Here is a 19,223-nt window from a genome sequence, read left to right as displayed (position 1 = left end):
AGGCTGGGAGTGCCAGGGCAGACCCCAGGGACAGGGCTCCCTGCCCAGGGACTGGACTCACCGCTTCCTTCACCTTGCTGGCCAGGTTTGCGAACTCCGTGGAGTTGGAGTTCTCATAGGCATCCAGAAAGTTCTCATTTGTGATCCTCAGGTAGCCATTGAAGACCTTCTGAACCCGCGCATTCTGGTCTATGGGAGACCAGAGAAGGAGGGTGGTCAGAGGAAGTGACACCGTCATGCTACCCTGGTCCCCCCACTGTCCTCAAGCTGCCCTCAGCATCCCTGGAGGAGTGAATGCCAGGAGAGGCCAGTGGATGCATGAGCCTGTGGGCCAACACTCCTCCCTTATGGCTTGGAAGAGCCAGGGGAGCCAGGGCCCTGGACCCTTCCTTACCTACCCCCAGCTGCACCCTCCGGTCTCTCCCTCATGCCCACAACCGGTGGCCCCTATGTCTGTCCACTGAGAGAGGACATACAGCCACCATCCTCCCCCTCCCCATCACTCTCCCCAGAGCCAACCCCTGGCTCTACTCACACTGGAAGTGCCACACCATGAAACAAGTCATGAGAGAAAGCAAGAAGATGCCAACCAGCACGGCCACCAGCACCACCCAGCGCTTCGGGCCCCGCTTCTCAACCTTCTTGGTGTTGTTGACTGGCAAGAACTCCACGCCTTCCTCAATGCCCTTCATGCTCTGAACAGAGAAATGAAACACAGCTCAGAAACTTTCTCTCACCTTAACAGCCTCCCAGCCCTGCTCCAGGAAGAATGTTTACACTTTGTAAGGTCCAGCTTGGAGCAAAAAGCGAGGAGAAATGAGAAGTGGCCTTCCCATCCACGCATCCCAGTGTCAAGGCAGCGCCACACGTGTACTGCTTAAGAATTGATAGTTTTTTTTTTTATTAAATTTTTTTTAACGTTTATTTATTTTTTTGAGACAGACAGAGACAGAGCATGAACAGGGGAGAAGCAGAGAGAGAGGGAGACACAGAATCTGAAGCAGGCTCCAGGCTCTGAGCTGTTAGCACAGAGCCCGAAGCGGGGCTCGAACTCACGGACCGCGAGATCATGACCTGAGCCGAAGTCGGACGCTTAACCGACCAAGCCACCCAGGCGCCCCAAGAATTGATAGTTTAAATAAAAATGAAACAAACAGGCTGTCTAAACCCAGTCATGGAGACTCTCCACTTAAATGAATCATCTCTGACGCAGGTACATGCCCGCATGTGGGGAGAGCAGGCCCAGCCCAGGGCCGTGATTGGCCACCATGGGGTCTCTGTGTGAGCTTCTAGAGGCAGCCCCTCCTCCGGCTAACGCAGCCCTGCAGCCTTGGTGCAGGGAGACCCTGCCAGATTCGGTCCCCACTGATCGCGGGGAGGCAGGAGGGGGTGGGCAGGAGCCTATGGGCAGCACGGAAACCGTACAGCCAACCTACCCGGTGCCCTTGCTCTGCCAATGTTTAACCAGCCCCAAGTAAAAAGGCAGTAAACCGGGGCAGCCCTGCCGTGCCACTGTGGAACAAGCCACTGTTTCTCGCCTTGGTGTCCCACGCCAGAATCTCAAGGTGACATGAGGCCAAGGTTCTACGGGAATCCACACCCAAGCTCATCCCAGAGCCGGAAAAGCAAACAAAACACCCAACAAACAGGATGGCAGCTTACCCAGGTTCCTCCCAGTCGGGGCTATCCAGGAAGAGAGGGGACATGAATAAGACGACAGGCGGGGTGTCCGTCGATGACAGGCGGGGTGTCTATGGGCGCCTGATGACAGAGAGGCAAACTCTTCTGCCCTATAACATACACTCTGTCTGCCCTAAATCCCGGAGAGGAGCTCTGCCCTTTCAGGTTTAACTACCTCAGACCCCCTCCAAAAAGGGTTTGTAATAAACGATATAGCCCCCAAATTCCACAGATGTGGCCATTTCAACAGTTTCCAGATGTGGTTCTGCTGGTGTTTACCTCACACTCTTGATGTGCTTGAACTAACATTTCTTGATTTGTTACATTTGAACATCACCTGTTAATTTCACCATTATAAAAGAGTCTCCCGACTCCTGACATGTTTGGATACTGAAATTTCTATTTTAGATCCTTAACTGGTTACTTCTGTGACTTTAATACTGTATACAGAACACACCTCATAGCTAGCCCTTCCTTGGTAATTATATTGCAATATATAAATGAATCAAATCAACATGTTCTATACCTTAAACTTACACAATGTTCTTATATCTCAATAAAATAAATTTCTAAGAAGGAAAGAAACACACTTCAGAGACAACTGCTTAAAATGCTTTCACAAGCTGCTTATTCTGGGATTTATCTACATATTTCTAAATAATATGCAAATACCACTATCTCTTGATTCATCTATTTAAAATATAATCATCTGACTTCCTATTATGATAATGTGAATTTTAATATACTTCCTTCTCTTTTTCTCACCCATCCTCCCAATAGCTATAGGGCTAAAGTTGTTTTTTTTTTTAAATTATATCCACATTCTATATCTAAATTACTATATTTTCATGACACTTGAACAACATGGGAGATAAGGGGTACCCACCCCACACATAGTCAAAAGTCCACATGTAATTTTTGAGTCCCCAAAACTAAACTACTCACAGCCTACTGCTGACCAGAAGGCTTACTGTTCAGCACATATTCTGCATGTTATATGCATTATATACTGTATTCTTACAAAAAGTAAGCTAGAAGAAAATGTTAAGAAAATCACAAGATAAAATACATTTACAGTACTATACTGTATTTATTTTTTAAAAAAACACACATATAAGTGGAACCACACAATTCAAACCCGAGGTGTTCAGAGGTCAACTGTATTAGTCTTTGAAAACATTGTTCATTATTGTTTCCCTCCCAGTACAATAATTTGTTTCTCCTGCTGCCAAATTTCATTTACCTGGGTGTCTTTTTTTTTTTCAACGTTTATTTATTTATTTTGGGACAGAGAGAGACAGAGCATGAATGGGGGAGGGGCAGAGAGAGAGAGGGAGACACAGAATCGGAAACAGGCTCCAGGCTCTGAGCCATCAGCCCAGAGCCTGACGCGGGGCTCGAACTCACGGACCGCGAGATCGTGACCTGGCTGAAGTCGGACGCTTAACCGACTGCGCCACCCAGGCGCCCCTACCTGGGTGTCTTTTTAACATATACTGAAGTCTTTCTATACAATCTAAAAGCTACATAATACTCTTCCAACCTTCTACATATAAAGTCTGTCAAATACCCTCTCACTTCATTTTTTTCCTGGAAGCTTCCTTTCTAGAGCCCTCTGTCCTTTCCCATAGCTAATGTCTGGAACTTCCTTCAACATCACCCTGGGAATTTCCTTCCTCTCCCTCTTGTGTTAAAACCCCTATTTCCTGGATTCCATATCTTCATCTTTCTTGGCTTACTTCATTTTAGTAGAACACATAGTTCAGTAGCTTCCCAAGAGGGAAATTTTTTAAGACTGCATTTTTCTGGAAGTATCTTCACTCTGTACTCGCATCTGCTGATAGTTTAGCTGGGTATAGAACTATATGTTTCAAATAATTTTCACTTAAAATTTTGAAAGCTCATTGTTTTTTAGCTTTTAATTTTGCTTTTGAGAAATAAGATAACAGCACAAATGCATTATTTCTTATTCATAATTTGTTACCTTTCTCTGAAAGCTTTGAGGATTGCTGTGAATTGGGTCTTTAGATTTCATTACGCTGAGCTTTCCACCTGCTCTTTGAATTTGGAAATTCCTATCTTTCAGTCTGGGAAACTTTCTTGTACAGGCATACCTTGTTGTCCTTTGCTTTAATGCACTTCACAGACAAAGCATTTTTTACAAACTGAAGGTTTGTGGCAACCTGTGTTGAGCAAGTCTTATCTGCACAATTTTTCCAAAAGCATTTGCTAACTTCATGTTTCTGTATCACATTTTGCTAATTCTCAAAATATTTCAAACTTTTTCATTATTATTGTATCTGTTATGGTGATCTGTGATCAGTGATTATTACTGAAATCTCAGATGATGTTTGACAATTTTTAGTAATAAAGTTTTTTTTTTAAGTTTATTTATTTATTTTGAGAGAGAGAGAAAGACACTGAATGCACGAGCAGGGGAAGGGCAGAGAGGGAGAGAGAGAGAATTCCAATCAGTCTCCGCACTGTCGGCACAGAGCTTCACATGAGGCTCGAACCCACGAATTGTGGGACCATGAACTGAGCTGAAATCAAGAGTCAAATGCTTAACTGAGTCAGATGCTTAATCGCCCCACAAATAAAGTAGTTTTAAATTAAGGTATTTACATTGTTTTTTTTTTTTATTTTTAATGTTTATTTATTTTTTGAGAGACAGAAAGGCACAGCACGAGTTGGGGAAGAACAGAGAGAGAGGAGAGAGAGAATCTCAGATAGGCTCCACACTTGTCAACACAGAGCCCTATGTAGGGCTCAAACCCACGAAACCATGAGATCATGATCTGAGCCAAGATCAAGAGTTGGATGCTTAACTGACTGAGCCACCCAGGTGACCCTTTACATTGTTATTTAGACATAATGCTATTGCACACTTAGTAGTGTACCTCCTTCATTTTCTCTGGTCTATCTTTCTGCAATTCCTATTACATTGATTCTCTACTTATTGTTTTCCTGCTATTATCCACCTGTTTATTTGTTTGTTTGAAGTAATCTCTATGCCCAACATCGGCTCAAACTCATAACCCTGAGATCGAGAGTCACATGCTCTACTAACTGAGCCACCCAGATACCCCCATCTCATTGTTTTTCAACTTCTCTAACTGAAATTTTCATTTCTGCTGTTAGCTAGTTTCCAAGAGTTCTTTCTTGATCTCTGAATTTTGGATGCAAAATCTTCCCATCTTTATACTGCTATTGAGTACCTTTTCTCTGTTTTTTGGCTTTCTCTTTCATGTTGAAGGCTTTCTTCAAATGCTTCAAGATGATTGGTTATTCGTTTATATTTAAGAATGAGGTCCTAAAGGTGGTTTGGAAGCATCACTTACCACAAATGGATTCACTGTAGGCTACAATTAAGTGGGTATCCAGATTTTTTTTACTGGGCACTCCCAACTGTCAGGCTATGTTTCTTTTCTATGGGACGGTTTAGTTGCTCCAGAGAATCATTTTCTAATTTCCCAGATACACTGATTTAAACCCAGGCACTAGCATTCTGGAACATGTGAAAGAATAGATCTTTGGCTATTTTTCATTCCTCACTACAGCCTTCCTCTGCACGTAGTGTCCTCAAGTCTAGAGAAATCAATTTCCCATCCCTATGGAGGACTGGTGGGGTAGGGGTATCTTTGTTTGGGACTGAGGTGGGGATCTAGGGATTTCTAAAAATGCCCCTCCCTAGTTCTCCTCTATCTCATAGCCTGAGCCAAATTCTTACACCTGGTAGAGGACATTATCAAAGACTGTAAGAATATTTCCAAGAGCTAAAGAGAGGCACATATCTTTAAATGCAAAGGGTTCACTGAATGGTAAGAAAGAGAAATGAAAAAACACAACTAAATATATCACGATAAAATTCAAGATAAAGTAGATCCTTTACATCTTTACCTGGTATTTTTTCCCCTCTCATATTTTACATTTCTTTGTCATTTGGTTCTATTCTGGGATTTTTTAAACTTATTCTTGTGAACCTTTAATAGAATTCTTAAAATAATTTCACTGACATAAAATTGACATGAAATAAACTACATATTTAAAGTATACAATTTTTGGGGCGCCTGGGTGGCGCAGTCAGTTAAGCGTCCGACTTCAGCCAGGTCACGATCTCGCGGTCCGTGAGTTCGAGCCCCGCGTCGGGCTCTGGGCTGATGGCTCAGAGCCTGGAGCCTATTTCCGATTTGTGTCTCCCTCTCTCTCTGCCCCTCGCCCGTTCATGCTCTGTCTCTCTCTGTCCCAAAAATAAATAAACGTTGAAAAAAAAATTTAAAAAAAAAAATAAAGTATACAATTTTTGGCATATATATACACCCATGAAACCATCACCACAATCAAGATAATGAACATATCTGTCACCTTCAAAAGTTTCCTCGGGCTCTAGCCTCCCTCCCATTCCTCCCTGATTGCCTTTCTAGTCCCAAAGCAACGACTTACCTGCTTCCTATCAGTAAAGACTAGTATGCTTTTTCTAGAACTTTTTATAAATAGAATTATACAACATGTACTCTTTATTGTCTGGCTTCTTTTACTCAGCACAATATTTTGAGACTCATCCATGATATTAAGTTTTTAATGTATTTTTTTAAATTTTTAAAATGTTTTATTTATTTTTGAGAGAGAAAGAGAGACAGAGTGAACAGGGGAGGGGCAGAGAGAGAGGGAGACACAGAATCCGAAGCAGGATCCAGGCTCTGAGCTGTAATCACAGAGCCCGACATGGGGCTCAAACTCACAAACGGTGAGATTATGACCTGAGCAAAAGTCGGACACATAACCAACTGAGCCACCCAGGCACACCAAGTTTTTAATGTTAATAGTGCATTCCTTTCTATTTTTGAGTAGTATTCCATTATATGGATACACAACAATTTGCTTACTTACTCACCTGTTGATGAACATTTGGGTTATTTCCAATTTGAGACTGTTACAAATAAAGCTGCTATAAACATTCCTGTACAAATCCTTATATTGGCATATGCTTTCACTTCCCTTGGATAGATACCTATGAGTGGAACAGCAAGTTTGTATGACAGGTGTATTTTTAACTTTTTGAGAAGCTGCCAAACTGTTTCCCAAAGGGACTGTATCATTTTACATTCCCATCAACAGTGTATGAGGACTTCCATTGTCCACATCCTATCCAACATTTGGTATGGTCAATCTCTTTTATTTTAGCCATCCTAACAGATGTATAGTGGGGTTTCATATGGTCTTAAGTTGCTTTTCCCTAATGACTAATGATGTCTAACATCTTTTCATGTGCTTAACTGCCATTTGTTTATCTTCTTTGGTGAAGTGTCTTTTCAAATTTTTTCCCTAGTTTTTTAAATTGGTTTGCTTATCTTCATATTACTGAGTTTTGAGAGTTCTTTCTATATATTCTAGATACAAGTCTTTTAACAAATACAGAATTTGCAAAGATTTTCTCCTAATTTGTGGCTTGTATTTTCACTCTCTTAACAGGGTCTTTTGAAGAACGGAAGTTTTTCATTTTGGTGAAGTTCAATTTGTCAAGCTTTTCTTTTATGGACTGTGATTTTGGTGTTGTATTGAAGAAATCTTTGCCTGATCCAAAACAAGAAAGATTTTCTCCTATGTTTTCTTCCAATAGTTTTACAGTTTTAGGTTTTATTTGGGCCTATGATCCATTTTGAGTTTTTTTTTTTTTTTTTTTTAATTTATATGGTGGCACCTGGGTGGCTCAGTCAGTTAAGCATCCAACTCTTTTTTTTTTTTTTTAATTTTCTTTTTCAACGTTTTTTATTTATTTTTGGGACAGAGAGAGACAGAGCATGAACGGGGGAGGGGCAGAGAGAGGGGGAGACACAGAATCGGAAACAGGCTCCAGGCTCCGAGCCATCAGCCCAGAGCCTGACGCGGGGCTCGAACTCCCAGACCGCGAGATCGTGACCTGGCTGAAGTCGGACGCTTAACCGACTGCGCCACCCAGATGCCCCAAGCATCCAACTCTTGATTTCATCTCATGTCATAACCTCATGGTTTGTGAGTTCAAGCCCTGTTCAGGTTGACACTGCAGAGACTGTTTAGGATTCTGTCTCCTTGTTTCTCTGCTCCTTTCTCTCTCTCTCTCTCTCAAAAATAAATAAACACTGGGGCACCTGGGTGGCTCAGTGGTTGGGCAACTGACTTCGGCTCAGGTCATGATCTCACAATTCGTGAGTTCGAGCCCCGCATCGGGCTCTGTGCTGACAGCTCGGAGCCTGGAGCTTGCTTCAGATTCTGTGTCTCCCTCTCTGTCTCTGCCTCTCCCCCACTCACACTCTGTCTCTCAAAAATGAATAAATGTTAAAAAAAATTTAAAAATAAATAAACACTTTTAAAAATTCTTTTATATGATGCAAGGTATAGATGAAAGTTCTCTTTTTCTTTTCCTTTCTTTGTTTCTTTTTTTTATATGGATATCCAATTGTTCCGCTATTGGGACCATATTTGTTGCACAGACCATCCTTTTTCTACTGAATTGCCTTTTCACCTTTATCAAAATCAGTTGTCCAAGAGGTGCCTGGCTGGCTCATTTGGTGGAACATACAACTCTTAATCTCAGCGTCGTGAGTTAAGGCCCCATGCTGGGGATGGAGTTTACTTAAAAAAGTTTTTTTTCAATCATTTATCCATATATCTGTGGGTCTTTTTCCAGACTCCACTCTGTTTCATTGGTCTCTTTGTCCATCTTTATGCAAATATCATACTGTCTTCATTACTGTAGCTTTGTAAGTCAAAAAAAAATATTGAAATACTAAGTGAGTTTAGCCAGGTTGCAGGATAAAAGATTAATACACAAAAATCAATTATATTTCTATGTATTATCAATGACCAATTGGAAATTAAAAAAAAAATTTAAATAGCATTTACAATAACATCAACAATATGAAATACTTAGGGGGCAAATTTGACAAGAAATATACAAGACCTGTACGGTAAAAAATACAAAACACTGCTGAGAAAAATTTTAAAAGACTTAAATAAATCAAATAATATCCCATGTTCATGGATTGGAAGACTCAGTATACCTGTCTATTCTCCTCAGATTTGTCTAGAGATTCAGCATGATCTTGATCAAAATCTCAGCAGGCTTTTTGGAGAAACTGATGAATTGTTTCTGAAATTCATGTGGAAATGCAAAAGATTCTGAATAAAAAGAACAAAACCGGAGGGCCAATGTCACTGGATCTCAAGCCTTATTATAAAGGCAGTGAATCTTTTATTTCAAAAATCATATACAGTATTTCATTTCCAAGAGTGATGTTTTATTCTTTGATGGTTACTTTTTTTTTTTTTTTAGAGAGAGAGTGTAAGCAGGGGAGAGGGGTAGAGAGAGAAAGAGAAAGAGAGAGAAAGAATCCCCAGCAGGCACCACACCCAGCAAAGAACCCCATGCAGTGCTCAATCCCACAGTCCTGGGATCATGACCAGAGCCAAAATCAAGAGTCAGACATTCAGCCAACTGAGCCGCTCAGGAGCCTCATGATGGTTGCTTTTTACAGCCACCTTTTCTTATTTTATGAATTCACTACCTTCTTGCTTTTTCTTAGGAAACTAGATTTTTTTACATTCAGAACTTTGTCTTTGCCTTTCTCTTTCAAGATGTAGATTAAATGTCCAATGGTCCTTGGCTGTTTAATAATCATGTTTAAAAAAAAACAGTAAAGTTTTGGCTAGATTCTCAGAATAGAGTGTGTGTACGTTTACGTGGGTTAGATGAAATGTAACAAGATAATAGCTTATTTCGTTTATTTTCAGGGCACAGAGTGGCTCAGTTGGTTGAGCGCCCAACTCTCAATTTTGGCTCAGGTCATGATCCCAGGGTTATAGGCCTGAGCCCCAAGTCAGGCTCCTTGCTAAGCATGGAACCTGCTTGGGATGGTCTGTCTCTCTATCTCTCTGTCTCTCTCCCTTCACTCTTCTCCCCTGCTTGCTCTCTCTCTCTTTAAAAAAAAAAAAAAAAAAAAGTTTATTTTTAAATTCCAGAGTAATTTCACAACTATTTTGGAATCATTCATGGCTTGTGCCATCACTCCCGCTCTATAGATACGGCAAGGAGAGATGATGACTGCAAGGTCACATCGCTACTTGGTGGCAGACCCAGATTAGATCCTGGTTTTCTGTGTCCCAATGTGATCAGCTCCAGGAACCCAGGAAGCAGGTATTAAGGGAAATAGAAAGCAAGTTCCTTGGGAAGGGGAAAGTAGCTGACAGCATGGACAGCGGACTCCAGGGGCCACCCCCAGGCTTACTATGGAGCAAGGCTGTCAGCATGAGGACTGGCTCAATGGCAGGGTTTGGGTTATCCCTGCATGTGAATTCTGGGGCTCCCTTCAGCCCAGAAATGTTGTCTAATCAGTAACTAGACTGCTTCCTTTTATAACCCTACCCTCAACTCCATTTTTAGGCATATTAGAGATCATACTTGCCTAACCCAGTCACTTTACTGATAAGGAAACTGAGGCTGACAGAGAGGGAGTGACCTGTCCAAAGTCACAAAGGCAGTGAAGTCAATAAAGCAGCAAAGCTGAGACGAGAGCCACACCCTTCCAAGCCTACCTGGGGTTTCAGGCAAGCATATGGTCCATCAGCCTCCACAGGAGGAGGTGGCAGGGAGCTCCCTCCACCCCCACCCAGGTCCTAACTGCTTACATAACCATCTCTCTACACATAACCATCTCTCTGCAGGACCATAAAGCCAATGGAAGACAAAATATGCCAGGGCCTGCTTCTGCCTCTCCTTTCTGTCTTTCATAAAAGTAAACACATGAGCAGGTGCACATAAAAACTCAGGGCTGTGAAGCCAGGTGCTTGATTATCATGAACAGAGATAGAGGCCACATAACTCTTGAAGCCAATTCCCACCAGCCAGCTCAAGTTAGACCACGATCAGGGTCCCCAGAAACACAGCATGGCTCAAGGCCAGCTCAGACAAGGGAGCAAGGAATGGTTTCCCCAAGGACAGATGCACATAAAGGGCTTGGAGCACACAGACACACACAATGAAAACCCTGGAGGGCTGAAGGGGGAGAACCCAGGTGATAGATAGGCTATAGGGACAAGATCAGATTATCACCATTCCCATCCACTTCCTGGAGGGAGATAGAGAGTACAGTCCAGAAATCCACGAGGGGAGATGTATAAGCCCTGGAGAATATCTACTTTCTGTTGTTTTAAGCACACAAATCCAAATGATACATATCCTCCCCAAGGCCACTGACTGTCCAAAAACAATGACTTCTAGAAGGTATCTGATGATATAGGAAAGGCCACTGACTGTCCAAAAACAATGACTTCTAGAAGGTATCTGATGATATAGGAAAGATTTTTGCAGTCACCTGACTACCATCAAGTAAAAAATTCACCAGAACTGGAAGTGAAATGCTAAGCAGACAAAACTTGGTGTCCAAGTCAACCAGAAAAATCCTTCCATTTGGAAGGCAACTTCTCCTGGGTCCCCTGTCACCAGCTCCAACTCTCCAGGGCCACCCTTCCATGGGCTCCAAGGACCAGCAAATCCAAAGCCAGAATTTGTCATTGGTAGCTCAGAACATGGTCTTCGCTAGAGAAAAGCAACTGGTAAATGTTTACATTTATAAACAGCAAAAATAATACTGACTATCCAAACATCTACACAAGATTTCAATCAGAGCAGATGAGGAAAAAGTTAATCTTCATGCCAGACATTTTTTTTTTTAATTGTTCCTCATTTGGCCACGGTGGGGTGTGACCTGATGAGAAGGCAGGGATGAAACTGAACACTGAAGAAGTCACTCAGAGTCCTGGGATGACATCACACAACAACTGGTAATCTGCTTCTGCTGTTGAAGATCAAGATCAAGGGGCAGAGGTGACATCAGTGGCTGGAGACACAGGTGTTTTGCTTAAAGCTGAGATAAGGACAATGGTGGTTGGCTTCATGTGCCACTGTCAGCTTTGTCATTGACTTGTGGCAGGGTGCCCTTCACTTATAGCTTTGGTGGCTCCGTATACCCACCATCAGCTGAGACGGATCCCAATTCCATGATGTCATCACTGCCACCACAGTCATGAGAACCAAAACACACCCCTCAGATGATTCAAGCAAGAAAGGACAGTCTGGCCATCTGCAATGGTTTTCCAAGGTGAGGAGGGATGCTGTAGCCCTCATACATGCCCTCCTTTGCAAGGACAAAGACAAAGCCAGCATAACTCTCAAGGCCACCCCTGATACCAGTTGGAGTTAGATCCTGGCCAGGGTCCCCAGGAATACAGCATGGCTCAAAGCCACTTCAGACGACAGAGCAAGGAATGACTTCCAAACACTAGAACTGTACTTGTCATCCTGGGTGATGCTGAGCACAGATGTGCACAGAATTGAGATACCAGAGGTGACACTGGAGAAGGGTCTCTACTTAGATGGGCTCTCTCCAAACTCAGCAGCTGTGGACAGAGAGCAGCCAGCCCATGTACAGGCTCCGGGGGCAAGGACTTCACAGTGGCCAGCACAGAGAGGACACCTGATTTGTTCATCACAAGATGACTAAAGGGACAATGAGAAGGGAAAGAAAGCCCACATTGGAATCCTCCACCCACTCACCAACCTGGGGCAATTGATCTCGCAGAAGCGGGAGTCTCAAGAAACCCACAAGGAGCTACAGTTCCCATGATCATACCACCCCAATATTTCCCAGACTTGTCAGGTCACGAAAAATTATAAAAGAATAAAATAAAACAAACACAGGGCTTGCTCAGCATCTAGATTCCCAACCCTCTCCCCCTGGAGATTCTGATAGTGTACATCAGGGGCAGGGCCCTGAGATCTGGAAGTTTAACAAGACCCCCAGGTTATTCTTAGGAACCTGACGGTTGGAGAACCACCACCTACCATTTCCCAGAGGCCACCTGCCTGGCTCACCCACTTCCCATTGCTGTGAGAGGAACCAGCTAGGTTCGAGTTCCACCCGCCCTATATTAAGCAACCACATGGATGCAAGGAACCTGCCATATGGGGCTGCACTTTGCTTCTTGCCCTGGGACCCTCCCACGATTAGGGTATAAGCATCGCCCCAAAGTCCCCGAGACTGCCACCAGAGCTCCTCGGGGACACACACTCCCAGCCAAGGCCTAGTCAGCTGGCAGTGGACTCCCTAAACCCTTCTTCCTTTTTGGTGCCCAACCCTCTCACCCTTGCCCTTTGACTCTGTCCCTGTCTTCAGCTGCCCCACCAGAAGCAGCTGCTGGGAAATGGGTGAGGCTTCGGAGCCCTAAAGTGGGTCCGGAGCTACCTGTGGATCTGTGACCCCCAAGCCATCTAGGGGAGCAGAAAGCTGACCCACAGCCAACAATTTGTACTGGAGGAAGTAAATCGCAACTTGGCACACCTGGTCAGAGCAGAAAGGAAAGTCCCCAGGGGGCTGACTCAGCCACCGTGGGCACTCTGTCAGCACAGAAACTCAGTAGGTCTGTAACAGCCAGTATCTGGCTACTGCAGGTTTCACGCGGTGTCCCCTTCCCGACTCCCTGCAATGCCTGGGCCCTGCCCCAACGGCTGTGGGCCTGGGAGCACACACATCTGCTACAAGATCCCGTGAGGGCCCAGAAAACAGACTGGGGGCAGGACCACCAGATAAAAATCCCTTCTTTCCTTTCTCAGGGCATGGGGTGGGTACCACCTAGGTTGGTGATCAGGCCTGAGAACCTGAACCACTGGAGCAAATATTTCTCACTGTGCCTCAGTTTTCCCCTCTAGAAAGTGGGTTAATAACCCCTTACAGCCTTCTAAGTAGAGGTGTCGTAAAACATAATTAGCTGATTCCTGCTAATGACAGAGGCCTACCTACGATTTTCATTTCTCCACCCACCATCCATTCACCTGCCTAAAGCGACCAAGGCCCATTCCTCCCTCTGGGATGGTGGAACAGCTGAGTTCAAGTTCAAACATTAAAATGAATCAAAAAACCCTGGACAGTACAAGTCTACCGTGCAGCCTCAAAGGTAACCCAGGTGCTCTGCCCTCTTGGCACTCTCCTCTAACAGCACTAGGAAGGCCTCCTGCTCTTGACCAGGGGGACAGAAGAAACCCCTCCCAGGGACCTCTGCACCTGCTCACAGCCCAGAGGCAACTCACCTACCAAAGCCATGGAGTCTGCCATCTACTTACATTCTAGGCCTCATCTGTATTCCATGTTTCTGGTCGTTTCCAAAACATTTTTTTAAATGTTAAAATCCATTTCAAATGCAATTTTTTGCAGAGCCTCAAAATAATAAAACAATACATGGACTGGCTGAAGTAGCCTCAGGACCCAGGGGGTGTCCAGACTATTCCTTGAAACACTGTCCTCAAGGACTGTGACAGGTTTCCAAACCACAGGGTCTCCCTGGGCGGCTGTCAGAAAGGGGCCAAAGCCCGCAGAGGCTCTGGGGATGCCCTGACAGTTCCCAGGGCTCTTACCCCCATCGCCTCCGTGCCTCACAGCTCAGGGAGGGACAAGGGAGGCCACCACAAACATATTCATGATTTTTGTGCATCTTTGTGCATTTTTAATATAGGTTATCTCTAATGCCTACAACTAAGTTTCATTTCCAGATGAAGAAATGCATAAAGGAGGGCCACCCAAAAACCTAGACAGCTATAAAGTGGCAGGCACAATTCCAGACTCCAAAGCCAGTGTTCTCAGGACCCTCTGCTGCTTCTCAGGGGGTCAGCGATCACCCCTTCTCCCACAGAGGTACAGATGTGCACACCGAAGTTCAGAGAGTAACTGCCTTAAAGAACACTCTACAAAACTCTACCTGTGACACAACGTGTGTCTAGGGCCTGAGAGGCAAGAAGGCTTGACCAACATTGCATATGGATTCCTACCCCTACAATGCTGGTCTAGGGGTGCTGACTCCCCCCACTTTGACCTTGCCCCCAGCCAGGAAGCCTCCAAATCTGTAAGGAGCCAGGAAGCTGCTCGTATCCTGCCCACTCAGAATGGCTCAGCTCTCCTTTACCACCTACCAAACTCACCTGCCCTTGAAAATGCAGCTCAAGGCTATGCCCCTCCAGGAAACTTTCATAAACCACCTTAATCCACAGCACCTCCTTATGACCTGCACCACCCACTTGGCATCAATGATACCCCACTGCCACGCTAAGCAGAACAGGCAGTCTTAGGGAGTCAGGGTAGCCCAGTTTCTTCTTCATACTGCTTCTCTCCCCAGCCCCCTCTATGACGCTGCCCAGAGGTAGCACTTGATTGGTGGGTTGGCTGATTGAGGGACTTCTCTTTCCATAGCCACACTTGGGTAGCCTACCCAGGGCAAGCTGGGCTAATCTCCCAGGTGCCAGGGCTCAGGAAAGTTTCCAGATTTGTATCCCAAGGTACCTCCATCCACCCCTGGAAGGGGAAAGAATGCGCTCAGTCCACATCCCAGGATTTTGCTGACAGCACCCCCGCACCTCCTCACCCCTCCCTCAACAAGCACTCTGGTGTCAGCCCTGGCCTGGCCACCTGCTACAGGCAGCCCCACCTAAGTTTGGACTCTCCCAGGCTCTTCCTCTCCTAGTTTTCATGTTCAAGTACATGTTCCCCCCCAGGACTCAACACCTTTGTGATTCCAACCTGAGAATTCCATCTCTGCTTCCAGATCACACCGTGGGAGAGAACACCAACAGCAGCCCCCACCCCTCCCCTGGCTGTTTGATCCTCCCGAATCTGCCTGGGCCCCATCCTTATTCTCCTGAGATCCTTTTCTGGCCCCCACCACTGTCACGGGATTCAGGGAGCAGACACATCTGCCAGCAGCAGCACAACCAGAGATTACACCCGAAACTAAACAAGAGGAAAAAGCCGATTTCACAGGCTGATTTCACAGGCTGGTGCTTTTTCATTGACCGCATTTTTTTATGGAGATAACTATGTTCACGTGCAGTTGTAAGAAGTAACATGGAGAGATCCCTTGTACGTACACTTTGCTCGGTGTCCCCCAACGGTAACATCTTGTGAAACTCGGGTATAATACCACAACTGACCTAGGTTTCTCATTTCACTTGTACTCGTTCATGTGCGTATTACGTTCCACATAACTGATCACCACCATAGGGACCTATATCCACCTGCACAGTCAACATAATGGCCGGTTCTGTTTCCCACACAAAGATCCCTCCCTCTGCCCTTTTGTAACCGTGCCCACCTCCTCCCTGCCCCCTCCCCAACTGATCTATCCCCATTCTAAAATTGTCCTTTCAAAAATGTTATATAAATGAATCATCCAGGACATAATCTTTTAAGACTGCTGGCTTCTTTCACTCATTAAGATTCCCTGGAGAATCATTTGAGTCACTGCATGCACCGAGAGCGTGTGCTTATTACTGCTGAGTAGTATTCCACGGCACGCAGGCACAACAGTCTGTTTGACTGCTTCTCCATTCACCTTGCAAGGACCTGCAGGAGTGAGTGGAAAAGCCCAAGTCCACCTGCTTCCTGGAGCTGACTAGATCCCAAAGCCTCTGCTCAGGCATGGTAACAGAGCCATAAACCTAAGGGTCAGTGTGGATGAAAGGCCTGGATAAGCAAATGGGAAAGCACAGCCTGACGCTAAGGCACCTGGAGGCCCAAGTCCACATTCAGGAACCAGAATCCCAGTGGCATAAGCAGAAGAACAGGAAAGAGGTGAAAACTTGGGAGACGGTGTCCTTGGAATCACATTCCTAGAGCTGGGCCAAATTGTAGGTGTCATCTTGCCTCCCATCTTCGCAGGGCCATCCTTTCCGGGGCAGAATAGCACTTTCCTTTAGTGCCAACCTCAGCATCACAATAACCCCTACACGTTAGCATTGCAATAGAGCGGGCCTAATTTCTCCAGCTGGGGGCAGCTCCCCAAATACTCGAAAATACTAGAAATAATCCAAATCGGCAATCAGCAATGGTGCTCTTGGAGTCTGCTCCTAATCTGGGGAAACGTGTTCCACTCAATTATTCAAACAATGTGTTTTCTAAACCTCTGGCTATCTCATTCAACCTCACAGTAATATCCCCATTAAGACACGGTGCCCAGAATTCAACAGCATACTCCAAATGCAGACCAGTGTGGTCTCCACAGGGCCTATTCGTCAATGACATACCTTATCCTGACAGCTCTATTTCCGTTAATGCATTCAGTTTGCACATACAAATAATAATAAACACATGATGATACATCCACTTGATGAAAGCTTATGCAGCAATCAAAAACAGGTTTTCAAAGAGTAGGAAGTATCATGAAAAAACTCTAATATGCAATGTTAAATGAAAAAAAAAAAAGTCAAAAAGTTCATATGTACTTTCCATCCCTCTAAACTCAACTCAGGTGTCTCCCTGAGAGATTCCCAAGGAGGGGTTCTCCCCGTGGGTTTTAGTCAGGTGACTAAATTCAGTCCCAAGGGTTCGCCAGCACCCTGTGCACCCCCCAGTCCCAGCCTTGTCCCAAGGTCAACCAACTGCTCCTTAAGGATGGAGAAATGGGGCTGTCTTGTTCCACAATCCCAGCATGGGTTAATAAATTTTGATGCATTAACTGATTACAACCATGGCTTTAGCTACAGAATTGGAATTACATTATGATTCTATTCTGGGGAAAATACATGTCACATATATTAACATCCACATAAATATTAGTCTATGCATTAAAGACTGTGAGAGAATATAAGCCAAACTATTCAGAGGGGTTATAAAACCCAGAGGAAAGAATTTCAGAGGAATTTCACTTTCTACTTTGCATATTTTGCTATTGCTTGATTTAAAAAAAAACAAAAACAAAAACAAAACAAAACACCTTCCTTGTATTTAGAAAAGCAACTTAGAAAAAAAAGCAACTTTTGTATTTAGAAAAAAAGCAACTTTTTTTTTTTTTTAGAAATATGCATAGGCAATACCAAATTATTAAAATGCCTCTCTAGGGTACTTTCCCTCATTTTTTAATTCTTGAAATATGCATATATTAGCTTTTTAAATAATAATTTTAAAAGGTATAACCAAACAAAAATATGAAGGAGGAATTTACTGTACATTTTAGGGAACCACAGAACATGCCTGGGTTTTACTGAGCTTGCCACTGACTCAAAAATATTGGATTTATTTTGGTGCCCTGCTTCTTCTTTCTCACTCTCCTCACGTCTCAACTGCGGGAGGGAGGTGGTTTTTGTTTCCACTGTTAGGGTGGTCACTAAGCACAGAACTTAACTCTTAACACAGATCAACATAATTCTGTTCCTGCCACCCCAACACGTTGGCTGTCCAGCTCCTTCTGACTCAGAATTAAGTCATTCGAGGTATCGGCCTTCCCCTCCCAGAAGAGTGTCATTTACAAAACTGATAAGCAAATGCTCCAAGACCTCAACAGAGTTGTTAGTAAACAAGAAATGGCACAGAACTGAGGAGGGAGTTAGGAAGAGACCCCAGGCCCCTGCACAGTGACATGGATCCATGCATGGACCCTCTTAGGCACAGTCAACCAACCTACTGGGACCCCACTGCCCACCAGCCCCCAGGCCTCCGCCACGCCAAGCAGATAAAAGGCTGATACAGCAATTCCCCAGGACACAAACTGTGTGTGCACAAGGAACTAGATAAAACATATGCGTAAGGTAAGGCGTGGAAAGAAGCGTGAAGAATGTAAACAACCCTATTTGTGGGCTTAGGTAGGTGAATCTTTCCTTTTTTCATTTTAAAATTGCCTTTATGATTTTTAATCATGTGTATAATAAATAAAGCTACATTTTGTTCAAAGCCTTGTTGAAATCACATCTCCAGCCAGTCTCCTGGTCTACCAGATGAGTAACCTCATCAAAAGGGGAAACCAGACGAGTTTGGTGTGAGAGGTTTCCGTGGATGTGTGTCGGCGCCTGGTGCTCACCACTCTGGTTAATGACGTGTTCCAGTACTTTGCTGGGGATATGCATCAATGACCGTCATCTTTGGAATACAACTGTATAATGGCTTGGCGGTTAAGATGTAGGCTTTGAAGTCACATAGATCTAGGTTTGAGCCCTTGTTCTATCTCTAATTGCCTTTGGGTCATTATGCATACCTTTTGAGCCTCAGTATTCTCAGCTTTAAACTGGGCGGTTTTATTCACAGAGTTGCTGTGTGGATAGAGAAAGATACTGAATTGAAATACACATATTTAGTGAGGGTAGAAACAGTTGTGATCATATTCTTTATCTTTCACGATCCTCACTATCTCAGAGACACCAGGGATTCAAGATTTTGACCAGTTTGCCACCTATCACAAGAATTCTAAAGATTTTGTTGCCAAGCCTGGACAGAATAAGCAAACTCAGAAAATATGAGATTCCAAGACAGCAATTTTAGTAGACACCTGTGTCTAGAAAACTTCTTACAAAGAAAAAGAGGCAATTACTATCCATGAACTCTGAACAAACCCCAAATACGTTTCTGAACAAACCCCAAGTACCTTCTCACCACTGCCAGCCAGAGTGAGAGTTCTTGGAGAAGCCCAGAAGTTCCCATTCCTGTCTACTAATCAGCCGTTATAATTTTGGTAAGTCCCCAGCACCTCAGAAA

At 44.2% G+C, this 19,223-nt stretch overlaps 1 protein-coding gene across 1 annotated transcript in view; it reads right to left on the bottom strand.

The window, feature by feature from the left end:
- ST14 (ST14 transmembrane serine protease matriptase) overlaps positions 1–19,223 on the bottom strand; it is a 42,676-nt gene that overhangs the window by 17,957 nt on the left and 5,496 nt on the right. Inside the window, exons 2-3 of the mRNA XM_040483546.1 lie at positions 536–695; positions 62–189 (exon numbers count right to left, since the gene is read on the bottom strand). Coding sequence (XP_040339480.1) covers positions 62–189; positions 536–695 — 288 coding nt within the window. The remainder of the gene's footprint in view (positions 1–61; positions 190–535; positions 696–19,223) is intronic.

This window comes from Herpailurus yagouaroundi, unplaced genomic scaffold, assembly GCF_014898765.1.
Source record: "Herpailurus yagouaroundi ecotype Mexico unplaced genomic scaffold, PumYag 161, whole genome shotgun sequence".
Classification (NCBI taxonomy): Eukaryota; Metazoa; Chordata; class Mammalia; order Carnivora; family Felidae; genus Herpailurus; species Herpailurus yagouaroundi.
Note: the sequence above shows the minus strand (reverse complement) of the source record. Positions and strands in the feature narration are given on the sequence as shown.